The sequence below is a fragment of the Armigeres subalbatus genome, chromosome 3 (genome assembly GCF_024139115.2).
Source record: "Armigeres subalbatus isolate Guangzhou_Male chromosome 3, GZ_Asu_2, whole genome shotgun sequence".
Lineage (NCBI taxonomy): Eukaryota > Metazoa > Arthropoda > Insecta > Diptera > Culicidae > Armigeres > Armigeres subalbatus.
In genome coordinates, this window is record NC_085141.1 from 369,787,009 (window position 1) to 369,808,679 (window position 21,671).

General features: G+C 46.9%; 1 protein-coding gene across 2 annotated transcripts in view; it reads left to right on the forward strand.

Annotated features, from left to right (window-relative positions):
• LOC134226420 (probable E3 ubiquitin-protein ligase HERC2) overlaps positions 1-21,671 on the forward strand; it is a 69,886-nt gene that overhangs the window by 15,472 nt on the left and 32,743 nt on the right. For both annotated transcript variants that reach the window (XR_009983473.1, XM_062707188.1), the window contains exons 2-5: positions 4,501-4,757; positions 5,506-10,632; positions 10,696-10,847; positions 17,151-21,654. Coding sequence is in view for 1 of the 2 variants with exons in the window: in XM_062707188.1 (XP_062563172.1) it covers positions 4,501-4,757; positions 5,506-10,632; positions 10,696-10,847; positions 17,151-21,654 (10,040 nt within the window). In the remaining variant the exon portion in view is untranslated. The remainder of the gene's footprint in view (positions 1-4,500; positions 4,758-5,505; positions 10,633-10,695; positions 10,848-17,150; positions 21,655-21,671) is intronic.

The following is a 21,671-nucleotide window of genomic DNA, read 5'->3' on the forward strand; positions in this document are numbered from 1 at the left end:
GATATACACCCCATATAAGGTTGGTGTCTTAATTAAATGCGAGAAAGGCACCACCAACGCTAGGTGGATTAATCTGGGTTTTTTTATTCTAAAAGACATCCACCTTTGTTCGAAAAATTGTTGCTACATTTCGAGGATTTTTTGTCTCACGAAGAATATTCACGATTTTTACAGATTATATTATTTGATGGAACGACCTCGGGAACGTCGCTTTGATTGGTATTGTGTTTCATGATTGGAACTTCCAAACTAAGCCAAAGTTAACAGAGGAAACCCAGAGAGTTTTCATTCTAAGCAGTTGCATTTTAGCTCAACCACTTAAAACCTGTTAAAAAATAGCAAGACCCACATGTTTCAGTGAAGGAAAACAAATCTGCCTTTAAAATTTTCACAGTTACGCGTTACATGGGGGAGGGAGGGGGTACCAAAAATGTTACTTTTTGTTACAAGGGGGAGGGAGGGGGTCAAAAACTCGAATTTTTGCGTTACGTAATTTGTGAACAAATCCTAGGCGGATTGCCTTTCTGCTGCTGGTTGGCGGTCGATTCACTCGAACATCGGAAACTTACTTTCTTCGCGCGACGCGACACGTGCGTCGAGGTTCCACTAGTCGTCACTAGGGGAACGGAAATAACGTATGCGCTGATGTACGTCCTGCCTAGGGAGCGTGGAGAACGGAAGCGTCCCTCTTCCGGCGTGCCCCGGGAGAACTTCTGAGCCTGTTGGTGGGGTCAGAAATGGCCACTGGGAGTCCGGTTGTGGTACCACGGACGGTTGAACGGCTTGGCAAGAAACCTTCAAATAGTTGGTTACACGTATCACGTGTTAATTTCACAATACAAATAGCACAAATTAGCACGAATTACCTTTAATTGCACGAAGCCACACACGATAAAACACCGCCTTTTAACAATAGTACACACAATTACTATTTGCTACAACTAAGGGAAAGGAATTTGAATTTAATTAAGTTTAACTAATTGATTATCTTTCATGTCACTACCTTCTACAATACACCACGGCGCGAGAACTTTGGGCCACTCCTGCCTCTTCCACGGATCAGTTCGAAGTGAACTTGATCAACTTGGGAATCCTCAGATTAACCGCCAAATTGTAAATTGCAGCACCGGACATCACGAAGTTAATTTCATGATTCCGAAAATTACTCTCGCGCTCTAAATAATCATATTCGCGCATGTTTGCGTCTCTTTCCACTAACAGCTTCAATCATCCATCTCGCTGTTCGGCCCCAAAATCTTGGGTGGAAAGAAAACGCCAAAGGTCAACGCATCCTGAAAGGATTCCTAACGGGTCGATGCACGCGAGCGATAGCATGTGCTACAAGCCACCCGGCAGATTTGATCAATTTTAATGGGCAATAAATTCCCACGGCCGCTCACAACGTCAGTAGGAACTCACATAATCAATTTTGTTTTGCGCTTCTTGCGAGTGTCGCTCATGAACGGAAATGAACGCTAATGCAGTGAATTTGTATTTTGGGCTCTAGACTGGTTCAACTGTTTTGGCAAATTACTAAATTCATTTAAATAAATAACGGATATTACGAGTAACATAAATTGAATAAATAAACATGAAACGACCTGCTCGTTACACTGGTAGTTGGTCAACCCCAGGGGCTTTGTTGTTCTTCAGCCGGCCAATCTCCTCCTGGATTTCCTGGAGATCCGGAGCCGGTAGAATTATGTCCTGCGCGCGTTCCCCTAGGTCCATCACCATACCGCCATCTTCGTCCGCCACATCGCCATTCAGGTGCTCTTCGTAGTGCTGCCGCCACCTTTGGATCACCTCACGCTCGTTCGTAAGAAGGTTCCCGTTTATGTCCTTACACATATCAGGCTGTGGCACGTGGCCCTTACGTGAACGGTTCAACTTCTCATAGAACTTTCGTGTGTTATTAGCGCGGTACAGTTTCTCCGTCAATTCACGGTCTCGATCTTCCTGCTGACGCTTCTTCCTCCGGAAAATCGAATTTTGTCTGTTCCGCGCTGTTTATATCGTGCCTCGTTCGCCCTCGTGCGGTGTTGCAACAATCTCGCCCATGCTGCATTCTTCTCTTCTACTAACTGCTCACATTCGCCGTAATACCAGTCGTTTCTCTGATCCGGGGGCACCGTGCCAAGTGCAGCGGTTGCGGTGCTACCAATGGCGGATCGAATATCTCTCCAGCCATCTTCAAGAGACGCTGCGCCTAAATGCTCTTCCGTTGGGAGTGCCACTTCCAGCTGCTACGCGTATTCTTGGGCTAGTCTACCGTCTTGTAGCCGTCCAATATTAAGCCGCGGCGTCCGACTTCGACGCGTGTTATACACCGTCGAGAGTTTTGAGCGCAGGCATACTGCAACGAGGTAGTGGTCGGATTCAATATTCGCACTGCTGTAAGTGCGGACGTTCGTGATGTAGGAGAAGAATTTACCGTCGATTAGAACGTGGTCGATTTGGTTTTCCGTTTCTTGATTAGGTGATCTCCATGTGGCCTTGTGGATATTTTTGCGGGGAAAGAAGGTGCTTCGGACTACCATTCCGCGGGAGGCTGCGAAGTTTATGCATCGTTGGCCGTTGTCATTCGATACGGTGTGCAGACTATCCGGTCCGATGACCGGTCTATACATTTCCTCCCTTCCTACCTGCGCGTTCATGTCACCGATGACGATTTTGATGTCCCGCAGTGGGCATCCATCGTATGTCTGCTCCAGCTGTGCGTAGAATGCTTCTTTCTCGTCGTCGGGTCTCCCTTCGTGTGGGCAGTGCACGTTGATGATGCTATAGTTGAAGAAACGGCTTTTTATCCTCAGCTTGCACATCCTTGCGTTGATTGGCTGCCACCCAAACACGCGTTGGCGCATCTTTCCCAGCACTATGAAGCCGGTTCCCAGCTCATTGGTGGTGCCACAGCTTTGGTAGAAGGTAGCCGTTCGATGCCCGCTTTCCCACACTTTCTGTCCTGTCCAGCAGATTTCCTGCGACGTCGAAGTTGCGGGGATGTAATTCATCGTAGATTATCTTGTCGCAACCTGCGAAGCCTAGCGACTTGCAGTTCCATGTTCCAAGCTTCCAATCGTGATCCTTTATTCGTCGCCTAGGTCGTTGCCGATTGTATCGAGTCGTATTATCTTCTATGTCGTTCGTAATGGTTGTTTTTAAAGGCGGCTTATTAGGCCTGCGCAAACCTCCTGTCTCGTCGGAGGGCCGTCGTGTCAGGGCTGTTTAGCGTCCCACCTAACACCAGGACTTGGGCTTGTGCGCTTTGTTGAGCGGCACACGGTCGCTTTGGCGGAGCCTACTTGCGGATACATGCAGCTTTTTATAGAGGTTTAACAGAGCCCACTGTCAAACCCCACCACATCCTAGGCAGGCGCCACAACTCGCAGATGGCCTGGGGAGGGATCGTCAAGCCCTTGGACATAGTCCCTGCTGCCCCGCCAATCTATCATATCAATTATGTACGGTTCAAAAACAATAGCAATTCAGCCAGTGGAGATATATCAGCTTCCACACTGATATTCTTCCCTCCCCCTTCATACGGGAGCTTGGCAGAAGGAAGGTCGTGTGATATGTGCCATCACAAATATTGCCCTCCGCTCGCTTTCAAATCGACTTCTATAAAAACATTCTTCATGCCTGCCGTATCCTAACCTAACTATCAATTTTATACTTTCGCCTCTAATTCTATCATGAACATGTACGTCCAAGTTTGGAAGATGATATTAGCATTTCCATATCATAGCAATTCATGGTGTAGATATGTCAACAAATAATGTTCTAAATATTTCAAATCACTCAAGAGTTCAGATGAATGTCCAGAAAGTCAACTCGGTACAAAACCGATTATTCAGGCAACTATCGGCCATGCTTAAAATTTACGACTTATGTTCGTCCAAATATGATGTTTTGAGCTCTCATATTATCATATGAGATCGTATCTAAATGTTTGTTCATATGCATGGACTTCAGGGACTTAAATGAATATAATAACTTGCTATTGGTTCCGTACCTAGCGTTATTGGCATGGTGGATTAATTGGCCCTTATAGCACATATTTGAAAAACTTCGAACAACGTACTCGATCATTTCTAAACCAAAAACTAGATACATATTAGTCGACTGGTAGACCTAAGTTTTGAAATCCAGAATGGTTTGGAGATCCTAGAACTTTCGAATGAAAGCACGTTCAAACTCAAAGAGGAATACGAGCGATTATTGTTTGTCGATTGTATGTTATCGCTTAAAAACGAAATTCCGTAACTTACCATTTTATTTTGTGGAACATGTCAGGGCTTCAGAAGTCCCTTGTACTTTCATTAGGTATGAAATATTATGATTTAAAAGCACGTGTTGAGTTTGACCGCAAAAATAATAAAATTAAAAGTGTACATCGTTATCATCTGTTAAATATCGGATATTCTGTTTTATTCAATCGTTATTTTTTCCATCATTAAGTTTGGCGGAACAAAGATATGATTATTCTATTCTCTATTCCAGGTGCGGAAGAGAAACGTGCCTGCACCAAGAAGCTCATCGCGGAACAAAGAGATATCTGTCTGCAAGCGGCGGCCAATTGCCTCTCGGCCACACGCACCAAGCAGCTCTTGCACGTCTATCGGCGGTATTTCATTGCCTTGCAACGATGCAAATTGGAGGAGAAAGCCGCCCCCGTTGGCGCCGCGGCGGATGACGGACGATCGGGAATCAGTCAGGAGATGGTGGCCAGCGATATCCACGACGCCACCAAGCTGAGCGTAAGTGTTAGCATTTGTTGGTCTACTTTTGTCTCGCGTTTGGCTTCCCAGCTGATGTGGCGGCTACACAAAGAATTCGATCTAGACTGGTCAATTATATGTAAAAAAAAAGTATAATAATCAGACCTAATTTAAAATTATATAAATCATTCGAAGCCAACCAAAACTCAACTAACTTGATATTGTTTGGCAAAAATTAATGGTCTATAAGAAAGATTTCATTCATGGTTCAGTCTAATGTGCGCCGTTCAGTCAATGTTGATACAGCGCATTATTTGTCTGGAATTTGAGAAGGTCATTGCGCTTCATTGTTGACGCCACCGCCACGCCACGACAGAACATGTGTTCGTTGCAGTAATCCAAAACCGACATTGGAATGCAGCAATGATATGATGCAACTCAACAAGACTCTGTATGCAGCTCAAAGCCATCGATGCATCCTGGTTTATTTCTTTGATTTTTTTTCTAATTGCCTCAAATTATTAGATCCAAATTATAGAAAATAGAAACTGCGCTCTGATGCAGTATCGTTAAATTCCTTAAATAAAAGTCTAAGGAAGTCTTCCTTAGAAGAGTCTTTGTCCTTTTTTTCGCGGCTTCAATGGAGGTAACGTTTAGATAGTTATGCACAGAATCATATCAAAGTGTCTTCAATATTTAGTAGTGTGGAGTCAAATTCGAGCATGTAGACAAGACACCTCTGTATAAAATGTCTTAAAAATAAATATTTCTGTTCAATCATTCTCAGAAAAACCCCAGCTTCGATCGAACTCCCATGAAGGACTGTGACAAAGCCACATTTGGGTTGGCTCGCGTTGGAACCCGTGCTGCCCTGAACTTTTCCTTCGCCTTCCTTCGAAGAGCATGGCGCTCCGGCGAAGACGTCGAACTGTGCTCAGAGCTCCTGCTGGAAGCCCTGGAAGCTCTACAAACCCTGCCGGAAGCATCCCTCTTCGACACGTCCCAAATGTCTACGCTGTGGATCGAAGTGGTCGAAAAATCTATCAAGTTCCTGCGACAGGTTGTGCTCGGCGACATCATGGGAGGTCGATGTTCCGTTCCGAAACCAGATCGTCACATTGCGCTGAATTTGTTGCTGGAGCTGGGCGCACAGAAAGGAACCCTTGGTGGTTCCTTGGAAGGAATTTCACTGCTGTTAACGCTGCACGAAAAGGACCAGGAGAGCGACGACAATCGAAGCCCACCGCAAAATGTCGGAGCACCATTGGTATCGCTTCTTAAACGCTACGAGCAAATCGACAGTTTCGGATCGTACAGCGCAGTCGATTCGTTTCAGTTTGGGCCAACCGAATCGTTTCTTCGTTTTCTAACGCTGCCAGAAATCGAAACAGCCAACGTGGATCTGAAACAGGCTGCTGTCATCATTATAAGTCATTTGGACCGGCTAGCGAAGCCGCATCTTCCCGCAGGAAACTACTCAACCAAAGTTAACAAGTCTAATTCACAAAAAATCTTTACTCTGGGATGGAGCTCTTGTTCGCCGGAAATGTACGGATTTACGTCTGAGACGGCCAGCGGGACCACGCAGCTACTAGGATCAGTTCCAAGGTATTCGGCCGCGACAATTGAACTGCCAACAACCCTGCAGGTGCGCCAGGTTGTTTGCACCGAAAATAGCATCTACATTTTGACAACCAGCGGCCAGGTATTTTCACTGCACTCAAATTGTTCGGAGAACATAGCTCCGAAGCAGTTCGAAGGACTGGAAGGAGTCAATGTCATTCAGATCGCGGCCCATTGTGAAGGACGACATGTCATGGTGCTCAGCTCAGCGAACGAGGTGTGGTCCTGGGGAGCAGGAGATGGTGGACGATTGGGACATGGCGATACGGTGCCGAAGGAAGCTCCGGCGATGATTATCGGGCTCCAGGACAAACAGGTCTGCGGAATATACTGTGGAGCGTCGTATAGCGCGGCCGTGACGACCGCAGGGGAGTTGTTCACGTGGGGACGAGGAACTTACGGCAGACTAGGTCACGGTAATTCCGACGATAAGTTTGTCCCGACACAAGTTCAAGCATTGAAATCGTACAAAATTGTGGATGTTGCGCTTGGTAGTGGCGATGCACATTCCATGTGTGTCACAGATAATGGTCTGTTGTATGCGTGGGGTGATGGAGATTTCGGGAAGTTAGGAAATGGTTCATGCAATGGATCTCCCATTCCGATTAAAATAGATGCGCTGGCCAATGTGTCTAGGATTTATTCAGGATCTCAGTTCAGCGTGGCACTTACCTTCGATGGAACTCTCTACAGCTGGGGAAAAGGACACGGTGGACGATTAGGTCATGGGAATTCAGAACATTCCAACGTTCCAAAGCTTGTGCAAACTCTGGAGGGAAAGAAGATCGTCGAAGTTGCTGTTGGATCAGCTCATTGTTTAGCGCTGACAAGTAGCGGTGAATTGTACGGATGGGGACGCAATGACTATCAGCAAATTTGCCCTTCAGGTGTTTCACGAGATCCCATAATTCAAAGCCCAATTCTGACAACGCCACCTACTTTGAGAATTTCTGGAATGACTTGTGGGGCAGCTCAAAGCATCGTTTGGTGTCATTCCTCTACGCTGGGTGTTGCCTCCAAGATTCCATTCGTAGTAGATCTCAGTGAACATACATTCCGAATGTTGGACCAATTGCTTTGCATGGTCTGCGTTAGCCCGGGAGACGTCCGTCATCCACCGAGTCAGGAAGCAGAATGCATAGCCGTGGCATCGCTCAATCTTCTTCGTCTCCAACTGCACGCCATGATTGTCAACAATGTTTCTGCTCGCCAAGTCGGCCTCGTAGAAGGCTCTCGTCTACTTGCCAGCCTGAAATCAAGAATTTTGAATCTAGCTGGCGGTCCAGTCGTGTTGAAAACGATGCAAGAAGCTGCCCAGTGGACTCTCCAAGTCGGATGGTCAATCCTTCTACCAACTGCTTCAGAACGTGCGCAAACACTAACCTCGCTTCTCCCGACCGGCCACGATACGACCACCACCAGCAATAGTTCCGGCCATCGCTTCATGACTGATCTCCTCGTTGGTTCCCTAATGGCCGAGGGAGGCCTACAAACTGCCCTTAACCAAGCAATCAACGCTCAACGCTCGCAAGACTGTACATCCACTGGAACCCATCTGTCCCTGTTGCATTTACTCAAGCAGCTATTAAGAAACAATTCCAGCCTTACGCAGGCTCGTCTCGGCCAACTCATGCTGGGACCTTATCTTAAGACTGAGGAAGGATTTTCTTCCCCGGAACCACCCTCGCCTAGTCTAGATCTACTTCACAAGTTCCAACGGTTACTCCTGTCCTATATTTATCAATCCAAAGCGGACGATCTCAGTGGCGCCGAAGCTCTTTTAGATACCTACATCCAACAGGTCGTCGGAGCATGTGTGACCACCCTGAACAAGGCCCATGAAACAATTCTGCAAGGCAAGGACGGGGTGGCTGAAATTCTAAAAAATGACATTTCTGATGCTCTCTTGTACGAGCTTCTAATCGGACTTGTGCTGATCCAAAAGGAGAAATCTCTATTTCTGTCATCTTTCGATTGGAACAAACACTTCATATCTCTTCTACATGCCCTCGACAATTTTAATCGTCTGACACACGAGGGAGAGGTGCACGATTCTGACGATATGGGCTGGCCAGGAATCATCTGCCGTGGTACGGCCAAAGCCGCACCCATGCAGGAAGAGACCTTACTCATCCGCAAAAGCGACATCGAAAATCACTGCGCCGATGGAGGCAATTGGGTAATAATAAACGGCAACGTATACGACGTCAAGGATTACCAGACGGAAAATATAGCTACGCAAGAAATTCTTCAATCCAACGCAGGCAAAGACATCTCGTTGGAAATAAGCAATCCTCAGCACAGGACCGCATTCGAGTTCATCACTTCATTCCTTCGGGTTGGCCGCTTCGCCGTTAACGAGATATGTGACAAGGAAAGTCCCCGGCAAATGACTACCCTTACCCATTTCCTCTCGGAGTGCATGTTAGCGTATCTGCTCGGTCTGCGAAGTAACATCCTCCAGACTGGATCTCCGCTTCAACCAGCGGAAATTCAATGCAAGAATTTACTGAATTCGTCCATCTTAAGCGGTGGATTGCAAGTCCTGCAACCGAGCAATCCCTTCGACGAGGAAAAAGGTGAAGCACGCAGCAGTGGATCCACCGCAGGTAGCACACCCACAGATGCTTCAAGCCAAATCCCCATCGCTGATGTTCCACAGATGGCCAACTGGCCCTCAGTACTGATATCACACAGAGTGGAGACCATGCTTTCGAATTTGGGCGAAGGTAAGCTAACGGACCCATTGGTTGCCTCGTGGATTGCCATCTGCGAACGATACTGTAAGGAAAACCACCTGATTTGGCACCAAGAATTTCCACCAGAACATCCTGTCATGGAGCTGGAACGATTACTAATGGGAGTACTCATTCGACACCAGAATCTTGGTCCACTTGCCCTGGCCGTCGTCGATCGAGAACTCAGCGGCAATTGCTCAAAGCCACCAGTCCCAATTATCAACATCATCAAAATCGTGCATCAAACCAAGTGGGGCATCGTCAAGATGCGTCAACAGCTGAACCGTAGCTACAAAGAAGTTTGCGCTCCGATGATCGACAAGTGCCGCTTCTTACTGTACGAAATTCGACCGGCTATAAGCCTGGAACAACATGGTCTTACGAATCTCCACATCTTACACAAACTGCCGCGGTTCAAAGCGCTCGTTCGAAAGATCATCACGGAAATGCGCGCTGCTAAAAAGCAACTAGAATGCGCGAAACCCGAAGACATCCTAAATGTGACTATCCAGAGCCAATTCACATCCTCAATTACTAAGATCCAGTCGCAGGAGAACCTCAGCTGCAAACACATCTCCACAGAGAACCTGGTCAACGAAAGCCTAATCAAAGTTGAAAGTTTGGAAAGCTTGACGACGGCTGCGGCACGTGATCGTTCCTCATCTCCGGTCATTCTGGCCGTGCAGAAGCATGCCGCATCCGATGAGAACCTGCTGAGCGTTGCCAGTGTGGACAATGGAAACGGAGGCGGAGACGCTGCGGATAAAAAGATTTCAGTTACAAACGAAGAGATCAAAACCCCAACAAACGAGCTGATCGATTACAACAACTCTAAAATGAAGAACACAGACGGTGGAGATGAGTTTATCAACAACGTGATCGCAAGCTTGAGTGAGAAGTGTTTGATTGAGTCCTATCCGACGGAATTTAAGAACAGCATCAGCCAGCAGATTGTGGATTTTATTCTGTACGATCTGTGTGACGTGGAAACATTGCGACGAGCAATGTACTGTCAGATCCAACGCTACCAAATTCGCAAACAAGGACTGGTTATGTTCTATGAACTTTTGAAGATTGCTGGTTTGTTCGATGCTGCACAGTACAACTTGTTCAACGGGTATCTTGGGCTGCACGTATCCAACGGGGAAGCGCAGCAAAACACGGAACACATTCTAGAAAATCTCAACATGATTACGGCCTTCCAGAAGGCGGACATTCTGATCGCTCAGGCTAAGATCATCGAATGGGCTGTGGCTGAATTGCAAAAGTATGTGAACCAGGAGAAGATAAACGGGCGACATCGCAATCATGGTGAAAAGGACAACTCCAATTTGGGGACGTATGTTTTCCTGAAGAAGTTGCCGAGGGCGCGGTTCCTGTTGAGTATTTTCGGGATTCTGTCGCGGACCTACGAGGCAAATGAACTGAGTTTGCTCATCAACTCTGGAATTTTGGGAAGCATCATGGGGCTTCTAAGACAGACCGGAGCTGATCTGCCAAATAGCAAGAACAACACGGATATTTCCGTGATCTACGAAGATGTTGTAACGAATGTAAGTGTCTTAAACGGTTATGTTGTGTAAATTGATGGACATTAATTGATCAATCCTTTTCAGCTCAAATCATCCAAAGAAGGATTGCCTGGACCGGAATTGGCAAAGTTGATGAAAATTGGAACGAGGATTGCTCGCGGTGCTGATTGGAAATGGGGAGAACAGGACGGCCCCGGCGGAGAAGGAAGAATCATTAGCGAAATTGGAGAAGATGGGTGAGTTATATAATAAGTAGTGCAATGAGTGGACGTATATTGCTGTCGGTGTGTATACAGCGTTCTTTTAGCTCTAAAAAATGGTCTATTTACTGTTGTGATAAATGGGCCGATGATTTACACAACAAACAGATTAAAATCTTTATTTAAAACTAATTACAACAATTTAAAAAACGCGGCGTGGTTACTGTTGAGTGGTGGTGAATGCACTTAATGAATGACTGTCGCTGTCGGCTGACAGATCGCTTCCTCTCGTTTGCTCGCTCGGTAGACGTCAGTCGCTCTGACAGATTGTGTCAGACGATGAGCCCACCGTTAAATAGATGGTGCGTTTCATGGTCGTAGGGTGGTCATGCCAACACCTCCCCCTCTTAGAAGAGGTGATACGGCTCATACCTCACGGGTTGTCTTCTGGTTCTCGAAGACTGGCGAAGCTGGCTCGGTTCCTGCTGAATAGTAGCTCTTGGTGGCTTGACTGGTGCTCGGCGATGAACCTCTCTTGAGGATACTTCTACTTGCTGAAGCTGACTGCAACGGTTCGGATGGTTCTGGTACTGCTGGTACAGTAGCTGTAGGTTGACTGAGACCGCATGAATCCAAAAGTATACTGAGCGGGATTTGAGTACACTTGTTTTGCGCTGTTGATGCTAGTTGTTCTGATTCATACCGTTTCTTCAGTTGATTGCAGTGTGACCTAATAAGGTTCCGCTTTTCCGGTAGCCACACGTTGTCGATGACTCGACCAATCCGTTCTAGTACTTGACCGGGTTCCCATGACCAGGTATTGTTTCGATGTACTTTCGTCCAAACCAGCTCTTCTGTATCGTAGTTTCTTGCTTTCGTGCCATGCTTACGGTTGAACTGACTTTCTTGCTTTGATTCGGCTTGCTTGTAGAACGAAGTTGGTGGTTTCAGTAGATCTAGTGATGTCCTTAGTTTTCTTCCCAGTAACAGTTCTGCTGGTGACTTCCCTTCAGGTGCGCTACGACAAGGAGTTAAGCGGTAGCACAGAAGAAAAGTGTCAATAGCATCGCGGAGTGTTTCTCCCCCCGATGTGATTTTACGAAGTCCTCGCTTGAATGCGTCGACGAATCTCTCGGCGAGTCCGTTTGACTGTGGATGATACGGCGGCGTTTTCAAATGTAGGATGCCACTGTTACTGCAAAAGGCTTCAAAATCTTCACTGGTGAACTGTGTACCGTTGTCTGTAACCAATGTTTCCGGCATTCCATGTCTGGAAAAGATCTCACGGAACATGGCCACTGTAGCGGACGTTGTAATACGTTTGGTAGAGATGACTTCTGGCCACTTACTGAATGCGTCGACAACAATCAAATAGTAATTATCGTCGACTGGTCCAGCATAGTCTGCATGAATCCGCTGCCAAGGTTTTTCTGGTGTAGGCCAAGATTCCATGTTGGTTTTACTGTTGGTTTTGGCTGCTCTCGAACATTCTACGCACGTACGAACATGATGATTGATCTGCTCGTCGATTCCAGGCCAATAGACGTAGTTACGTGCTATGGATCGCATTCTTTCTACTCCAGGATGTTCTTTGTGTAGTACTCGTAGAACTCGATCTCGAAATTTTGATGGAATAACCAGTCGTTCCCCATAGGTGAGGCAATCGGAGACAATGGCTAAACTGCCCCGACGCTGGTAAAACTGTTGAAGCTGTGGATCGCTGATTTTGGACTGATTTGACGGCCATTCTGTTTGAACGAACTGCTTAACCTGCTTCAATACTGCATCCGACTGTGTTCCTGCTTGAATCATCTTGAACGTGACTGGCAGAGCTTCCACTGATTGCTTGACGATGTCTTCCATGGTGTCTTCCAGTTCAATCGATGCGATGACGTATTCTTCATTCGGACGGACGTGAGTGTTGATCAGGCGAGAAAGGATATCAACATAACCAAAACTTTCCGTACTCACGTATTTGATGTTGAAGTCGTACAGTAGCAGCGTTAATGCCCATCGCTGAAGTCTGTTGGCTGTATATACTGGAATGTTCTTGGAACCAAAAATAGCTAATAAAGGCTTGTGATCCAGTATAAACTGTCGTCCAAAAATCATACGGTGGAACCGGGTTACGGCGAAAATCAGTGCGAGTCCTTCCTTCTCGATTTGGCTGTAGTTGGACTCGGCTGGTGTAAGACTTCTCGACGCATAGGATATCGGTTTCACTGATCCATCTGGTAGCTTGTGGGCAATGCGCGCACCGATTCCGTAATTTGACGCATCAGCCGACACTATGATTTCCAAATTTGGATTGTAGTGCGAAAGTGTTAACGGTGAATTTCTCGGAACCGATTGAATGATCGCTGACATGCTTCTGACCATACCCACTTTGCTCCTGATTTGAACAGCTGATCCATCGGGAACCGTAACTTACGCATTTCTGGAACGTATTTTGCGTAATAGTTTACAGCTCCTAGGTATGAACGGAGTGACGAAACATCTTGAGGCGGTGGCATGGTGTTCTAACCGTTGAAGCACTTGTTTCAGATTGTAGTCGTGTTCTTCTTTAGTGCGACCACCCACTAACACGTCATCCAAATAACCAGAGGTCTTTTCGATACCACTCAACACTGCGTCCATGATCTGCTGGAATGCACCCGGAGCTGATTTGATACCAGGTGTGAGGCGAGTATAGCGGAAAAGTCCCTTGTGGGTGTTGACTGTTAGCAGATGCTGATCTCGGGGATCCACTTCCACTTGTAGATACGCGTCCGACAGGTCGATGTGACTGAAAAACTTGCATCCGGCCATCTTGGTGAAAATGTCTTCTGGCAAAGGAAGCGGACACTGATTCGACTCCAAAACATCGTTGAGACCCGTCGAAAAATCAGCACAAATGCGAACCTTACCGTTCGGTTTCCGCACTACGACGATCGGAGCTGCCCAATCTGAATGATTGATTGGTTTGAGGATTCCCAAATTCTGCAATCGATGAAGTTCGTCTTCTACCGCACCTTGTACACTGTATGAAACTGGACGTTTTGGTCGGTAAACTGGTTTTGGTTCTCCTTTCAGCGTCAATCGCACTTTTGTTTTTGTGCAAAGTCTTGAACTTGCAGAGACTTTTCGGTACGTGTTTGTTCACCACTGACCTTGTTACAAAACGAACTGATAGGCACGTCCCATAATCCGAAAAGCTCTATCCAGTCGGAGCCAAGAATGTTTAACTCCAGATTGGGTGAAGCAACACGACACAAACATCTCTTCGTTTTGTCACTGATGTTTACATTGCACAAAAATTCCCAGGCGAGATCAAGTGATTCCCTGAAGCAGATTTGGCGTTGCATGACGGTGGAATTCCTTGAGGTTGTCCGATTTTCGCCACAATTTGTCGGAGATGATTGTTATGTCCGACTCTGAATCAAACTGCAACCGAACGGGAAAATCGTTGATATAGATTTCCACGTACTTCCTCCGCTGACTGATGTTCTTCACTGACACAATATTCACATCCTTACTGTGCTTAGAACTGTACATTTTCTTCTTGTTTATACTGCCGCTTGTATTTACAGATGAAAAACAGGCACAATACCTATCTTTATGCTCTTTATGTCCTTTTTCTTGCACTCGTGGCACTGATGTTCACGGAATGAGCAATCCGCAGAAAAATGCATTCCCCCACATGACCAATATGGGATTTTCGATTGATTGTTGTTCACTTTTCCCCCGACACCTTGTTTATTTTTAGGCTTGGATGGTCGATCCTGATGAACTGCATTAACAGCACTGAATGATTGCTGTTTTTCTACTTGTTTCTGGTTCAATAAACTTTTACAATCTTCGACCACTTTTTCCAGAGAAATGTCTTCTGTCTCATTCAATTTGGTAATCAACCTCATACGAATGTCCGAATCTCGCGACGACTTCAGACCGCACACAAAAATGAGACATTTAAATTGCTCTTCGGACAGTTCTCGCAACTTGAAGTCCACACACGCTTTGTTCACTTTGCACGAATACGACACAAAATCATCCGAATCTTCTTTTGTCGTTTGCAGACACAAATAACGGCGGTGAAACACAGAAACTGGAGATCCAAAAATCGTTTTCAATTTCGCGACTGTTTCACTGAATGTTAACTCTTTTGATAGTCTAGGCAAAATAAAACTTGTGAACCGTTCATGCGCTGCTGGATTCAATTTCCTCATCAGCAATCGGACTTTCGCAGCATCGTCGAGTTTTTCGGCATCTTTGTCGAACAAATCCGCATACCGTGCGTACCAAGAGTCAAAGGTACAGCCCTGCTCCGGATCATAAACGAACTCAGTGATGTTGCTGGAGAGCGAATCCAAAACAATTTCGTCCCTCGACAACTTCTGAATGGCCAGCTGGGTTGCTGAAACCTGCTGAGTGAGTTGCGCCATCAACTGCTGCTGCTGTTGGAGGATTTGCATCAGCATCTGGTTGGAATTCTGCGATGCGCCTCCTGATGCCTGCTGTACAGTTGGATCCGGCATTATGCTGCTAACCTTAACTTTTCACTGCACACACGCGGTATTTTTGTCGACCGAAAAACTGACTTTTTCCGACGGAATTTCGCGAAACCGACACTGAATATACTCGTCGCCACTTTGTTGTGATAAATGGGCCGATGATTTACACAACAAACAGATTAAAATCTTTATTTAAAACTAATTACAACAATTTAAAAAACGCGGCGTGGTTACTGTTAAGTGGTGGTGAATGCACTTAATGAATGACTGTCGCTGTCGGCTGACAGATCGCTTCCTCTCGTTCGCTAGCTCGGTAGACGTCAGTCGCTCTGACAGATTGTGTCAGACGATGAGCCCACCGTTAAATAGATGGTGCGTTTCATGGTCGTAGGGTGGTCCTCCCAACATTTACCTAATCGTGGTTCGGATGAACAACGGTTCAAAAAAGATCCACAAACGGCAAAAGGAGGTCTTGGTGAACTTCCATTTGTTGACAAAGAGTCGGGTAGCCATCACACGAATTCGATCGGCGGAATGCCTTCATCTGCTGAGTAGCACAATGTCCAGCTGCCACCCAGCAGAAGGGTCCTCCAGTGCGTCGACCACCGCGAAGGTATCCCCGTCTATCGTAACACTGCTTCCCAGGCGGGCCCTGACGCGCTCGGTTCCGCCCACAAGCATGTACCTTGTCTTTGACGCATTCACCACCAGTCCAACTTTTGTTGCTTCACGTTTCAGGCGGGTGTACAGTTCTGCCACCTTTGCAAATGTTCGGCCGACAATGTCCATGTCATCCGCGAAGCATATAAATTGACTGGATCTGTTGAAAATCGTACCCCGGCTGTTACACCCGGCTCTCCGCATAACACCTTCTAGCGCAATGTTGAACAACAGGCACGAAAGTCCATCACCTTGTCTTAGTCCCCGGCGCGATTCGAACGAACTGGAGTGTTCGCCCGAAATCTTCACACAGTTTTGCACACCATGCACCGTTGCTTTGATCAGTCTGGTAAGCTTCCCAGGGAAGCTGTTCTCGTCCATAATTTTCCATAGCTCTACGCGGTCTATACTGTCGTATGCCGCCTTGAAATCAACGAACAGATGGTGTGTTGGGCGTTATTTTGTGCAGGCAGATGGCTAGCTTTTCCGGGCCCATCTTGATGAGCTCAGCTCCGATACAATCCTTACCAGCTGCTTTATTGGTCTTTAGCTGTTGGATGGCATCCTTAACTTCCCTCAAGGTGGGGGCTGGTTGGCTTCCATCATCCGCTGAACTGACGTAGTCATCTCCTCCGCTGCCTTGACTTCCACTGCCTGTTCAGCGCCATTCAAAAGTTCCTTGTAGTGCTGCTTCCACCTTTCGATCACCACACATTCGTCCGTCAAGATGCTCCCATCCGTATCCCGGCACATTTCGGCTCGCGGCACGAAAACTTTGCGGGATGCGTTGAGCTTCTGATAGAACTTGCGTGTTTCTTGAGAACGGCACAGCTGTTCCATCTCCTCGCACTCCGCTTCTACCAGGCGGCGTTTCTTCTCCTGAAAAAGGCGGGTCTGCTGTCTCCGCTTCCGTCTATAACGTTCCACGTTCTGCCGGGTATCTTGCTGCAGCGCGACCGCCCGTGCTGCCTCCTTTTCCTCCAGAATCTGTCTGCACTCTTCGTCGAATCAATCGTTCCGTCGACTTCGTCCCATATACCCGACGTTGTTCTCCGCTGCGTCGTTAATGGCTGCTTTGACTGTATCTCTGCACTAAAAGTAAACAATCAAAACCATTGTATTTCTATCAAAGTTCAACAAACTAATTAATATCATTATTCTTTCATCATTTTATCATCATTTCTTTTAGTTGGGTTCGTGTCGAATGGGACAACGGCTCAACCAATTCGTACCGCATGGGTAAGGAAGGTCAGTATGATCTACGGTTGGCAGATAGTGCGCTGAAGGCTCTCTCCCCGGACAAGGACAGCGAGAAAGAAGACTTCATCGATCACCATCTCTACAACGAGTCTCATCCCACCAAGCTGCTACGGAACGCATGCATCAAAACGCTCCAGATGATCTTCGCCTCCGTCGGAATTCACGCCGATCGAATGCAGGAAAATTCTCTACGCAACGTTGCTTCCATGTTCCGATCGATCCTGACCAATCGAATTACATTCTACAACTTCGGAATGGAGCAATGGACTACGATCGGTTTCCTTCGGGCTATCTCTTCTTCGAAAGCCCTCTCCAAACATCTGACATCACCGGTGTGGATCGATCTCGCGTTCGAAATTCTGAATTCTGCCATAACGTGTAAAAAGGACGTTTATAAGAAATTGCATTGCCTAAGAATGCTACAGTCAACGTTGATTAACTGGACCAGTGAAGATACTGATCGAGTGGACAACATCATATTTAAACTTTTTGAAGTGTTGGGTACGATTAGCTTGAATTGCCCAAATGATCTCTCACTGTTGAACAATTCCGCTGATATCAAATCAAGAGTGCTGTACAGTGCATCCCATACTGGTACGATCGCCGAAGAAATCATAGTTCTTATCAGAAAGCTCCATACACTACCACTGTGGAACGAAAACATCAACTCATTCATTGCGCAAAAACTCTGTCTAGTGGCCGACGTACTTCTCGTGAGCGACCTGGAAATAAACTTTGAAGGCGAAAAAGCATCGATCATGGGAACTCTTTGCACCATTGGTGGCTGCGATTCAAGACCCCGTTTGGGTCTCAATCTAACACTCGATGGCGTTCGCGGTACGATCTCCCGAATGACTAAAAAAGGAAAAGTGGTCATGAATGTCCACGCTTTGGCTGAAACTAAGAAGATTCCAATCTTTAAGGTCTCCGAATGTGCCGACATTGGAGCTTTCAGTCTTTCAAAGTTAACCATCAACGAGATGCTGTTAAATTCGTGGGCCGTTCTATTCTACGGCATAGGTCAAACACCAATGAACGTAGTCAACAACATAAGCTCGCCCCTTCTGCAAACTCAACAGATCAACTTCTCCGCTCTTAAGGCCACCAAAGTTCTATTCCGGCATCAGAATCTATTGCGAAAAATATTACGGCAAAGATCGCCGGGCGTAACTCGGAGTTCATCGAAAGACAGCATATCCGATAGAGATACCAGCCCGGAAGATGGTAAACCGCGCAGTGAATCTAACACCTCCGAAGAGTCGCAAGCCTACACAGAGCTGTTGATCCAAACCATCCTTTTAAGGGCTACTCAGCCAAGTCCTCTCAAGGCATGTTACTCGTTCATGGAGATGGAATTAGCCGCTCTAAACATTTCTCAAATGTTGGCAAGTCACGTCCATAATGAGCTGAATGCGCCATCGAATTCCAACAAGCGAGCCTTCCCGATCAGCCAACCGACGATGATTCACGGAGTTCCGATCTATAACAACGAATCTGCCATAGAGGATGTCCAAACCCCATCCGGAGCGGAAGCTGTTGCTGGAGCGTCTTCTGTGGGAACGAAGAGCGGAACGGCAAGACGTAGTCCTCCCAGTGCGCTTGTTGCGCAAATCATGGAAATGGGATTCACCCGCAAGTCGGTCGAAACCGCTATCAAGAGTCTAACGTTGCACACCAACAATAAGCCAACTGCCGAGCAGGTCGTTCAATGGATTCTTGAACATCCGGATGTGACGGCAAACCTGGGTGGCAAAGGTGACGACAATGACGCCTACAGCGACACCGAAAGTGCCAGCTCGGATACGATGGATGGAGGTTCATCACTGCACGATTCACAGCAGGTTCCATTTAAAATGAGGGAGGACTTTAAATCGACCGACCAGTATGCTATGTACGTGAGAGGACTTATCTGCCCTGGTATGCTCGTTCGTTGCTGTCAAGATTTTGAAGAAATTCGTAAGGGAGATATCGGAACTGTGTTGAAGGTTGAACCGGAAGGATTACACGATCTGAATGTTCGTGTTGATTGGCAGATGCATGATCGTCCATATTGGATGTGCTTTGTACATTTGGAATTGCTGGAAGCGCCACCATCGGAGAATAGCACCACAATCAGTGTTGGCTCCCAGGTTAGGATACGAAACAATCAACACTTCCGGTATCGCCTAAACACGATTCCCAGGGGAAGTGTTGGTACGGTAACTTCTGTCAACGGAACGGAAGTAACGGTTGAGTTTCCACAGCAAACTCTTTGGAATGGACATTTGAACGAATTGGAGTTGATCTCCAATCCGCTGCATGCCTTAAATTCCACCGTCGGAGGTATCTTCGACATCATTGACGATTGGTCCCGGTGCATTCGATCTTTGACCGTTTCATCTAACGAATCCTCGGCAAAGAATCTTCTGGATAGAGGTGCAAATTCTTGGCAAAGTTCGTCGAACCAAGGCAAACACTGGATTAGGCTGGAAATACACGATCAAGTGTTCATTCAAACACTCTCGATCAATGTCGATCCGGACGACTACTCGCATATGCCCTCATTGGTCGTGATCAAGGGTGGCGACACGGTAGCTACTCTCAAAGAACTGCACTGGGTTTCGATAAATACGACAGATGTGGTAGTCCCTCTGTTGAATGAATGCAAGCAATACTACGCGTGGATAGAAATTCTGATCAAGCAGTGTCGCAACAATGGGATCCAATGTAAGGTCCATGGTATTAACATCATTGGCAAAAGGAAGCAAACGGATTTAGAGATGATGCTGCAAAATGCTTCATTCCTGGCTACGGAAAACGAAACGGCCGCTGAACCAACATTTTCGACTTCATCGAACTACGCGGATGATCAATCTTTGAACGAAATATCTTCCAAAGTTTTGGTTTGGGGTTTGAACGATAAAGAACAATTAGGTGGGCTGAAAGGGTCTAAGGTGAAACTTCCGACGTATTCTTCAGTGTTGAGTCAACTCAAACCGATTCACATCGCTGGCGGATCTAAATCCCTGTTTATAGTATCTCAAGATGGCAAATTGTACGCTTGCGGTGAAGGAACCAATGGTCGGTTAGGTTTGGGTCATAATAACAACGTACCTACTCCTAGACAGGTCCCGATCCTAAATCAGTACGTTGTGAAGAAAGTGGCAGTTCACTCCGGGGGAAAGCACGCTATGGCGTTGACACTAGATGGGAAGGTGTTCTCATGGGGCGAGGGAGAGGACGGTAAGCTTGGCCACGGCAATCGGTTGACTTTTGAAAAACCGAAACTGATTGAGACGCTTCGTACCAAGCGAGTACGAGACATTGCTTGTGGATCGAGCCATAGTGCAGCGATCACCAGTTCTGGAGAGTTGTACACCTGGGGACTAGGAGAATACGGTCGACTGGGCCATGGAGATAACTGTACGCAATTAAAACCAAAGCTTATTGCAAGTCTTCAAGGACATCGGGTAGTACAGGTCGCATGTGGAAGTCGCGATGCGCAAACACTGTGCTTGACGGAAGAAGGTTTGGTGTTTTCCTGGGGTGATGGAGACTTCGGCAAACTTGGCCGTGGGGGATCTGAAGGCTGTTCAGTGCCCCATCAAGTTGAACGGCTAAATGGTGCGGGGGTGATGCAGATCGAGTGTGGTGCTCAGTTTAGCTTGGCCTTGACCAAGTCCGGTGAAGTTTGGACCTGGGGTAAAGGTGATTACTACAGATTGGGTCATGGAACCGATCAACATGTTAGGAAGCCTACTCCCATCCAAGGACTTCGTGGAAAAAAGGTCATTCATGTGGCGGTTGGGGCTTTGCACTGCCTGGCGGTTACTGACAGTGGACAAGTTTTTGCTTGGGGAGACAATGATCATGGGCAACAAGGTTCTGGAAACACAGTTGTAAATAAGAAACCCAATCTTGTGCTTGGTTTGGATGGAGTTTTCGTCAACCGGGTCGCATGTGGAAGTTCGCACTCTGTAGCATGGAGTTTACCTCAAAATCCATCGGAAAAAGACAAGAAGGAACCAGTGCCGTTTGCTGTCAGCAAAGACCCTCTAGGCAGCCATAGTTTGGGAATCTACGCTTCTGATACGGAACCTACAACTGCTCATCCTCAGGTTGGAACTGCGTCCACTAAGCAGCAGCGACCTTCACTTTCAGAAAGTGTTCTCTCCCTGGAAACATATGGCGCCCGTCAAGCTGCCTTGTCCCATATACTGAACGCAATGAGCATCCTGCAAGCGAGATCCTGTATCATTGCTTCATTGACCTGCCATTCACAATTGACGGCGCATGACAAAACCCTCGGTGCATTCATGGAGACTCGTCCCATTACACCCATTTCGGAAAATGACCTAATTGAGACCAAAACCGACACCGTTGTCACCAACCCTCAAAATGAAGTGATCGCCCAAGGCGGCGGTGAAGGACCTGCTGATGCGTCTGGATTGTCGGTAAGTATCACCGAACT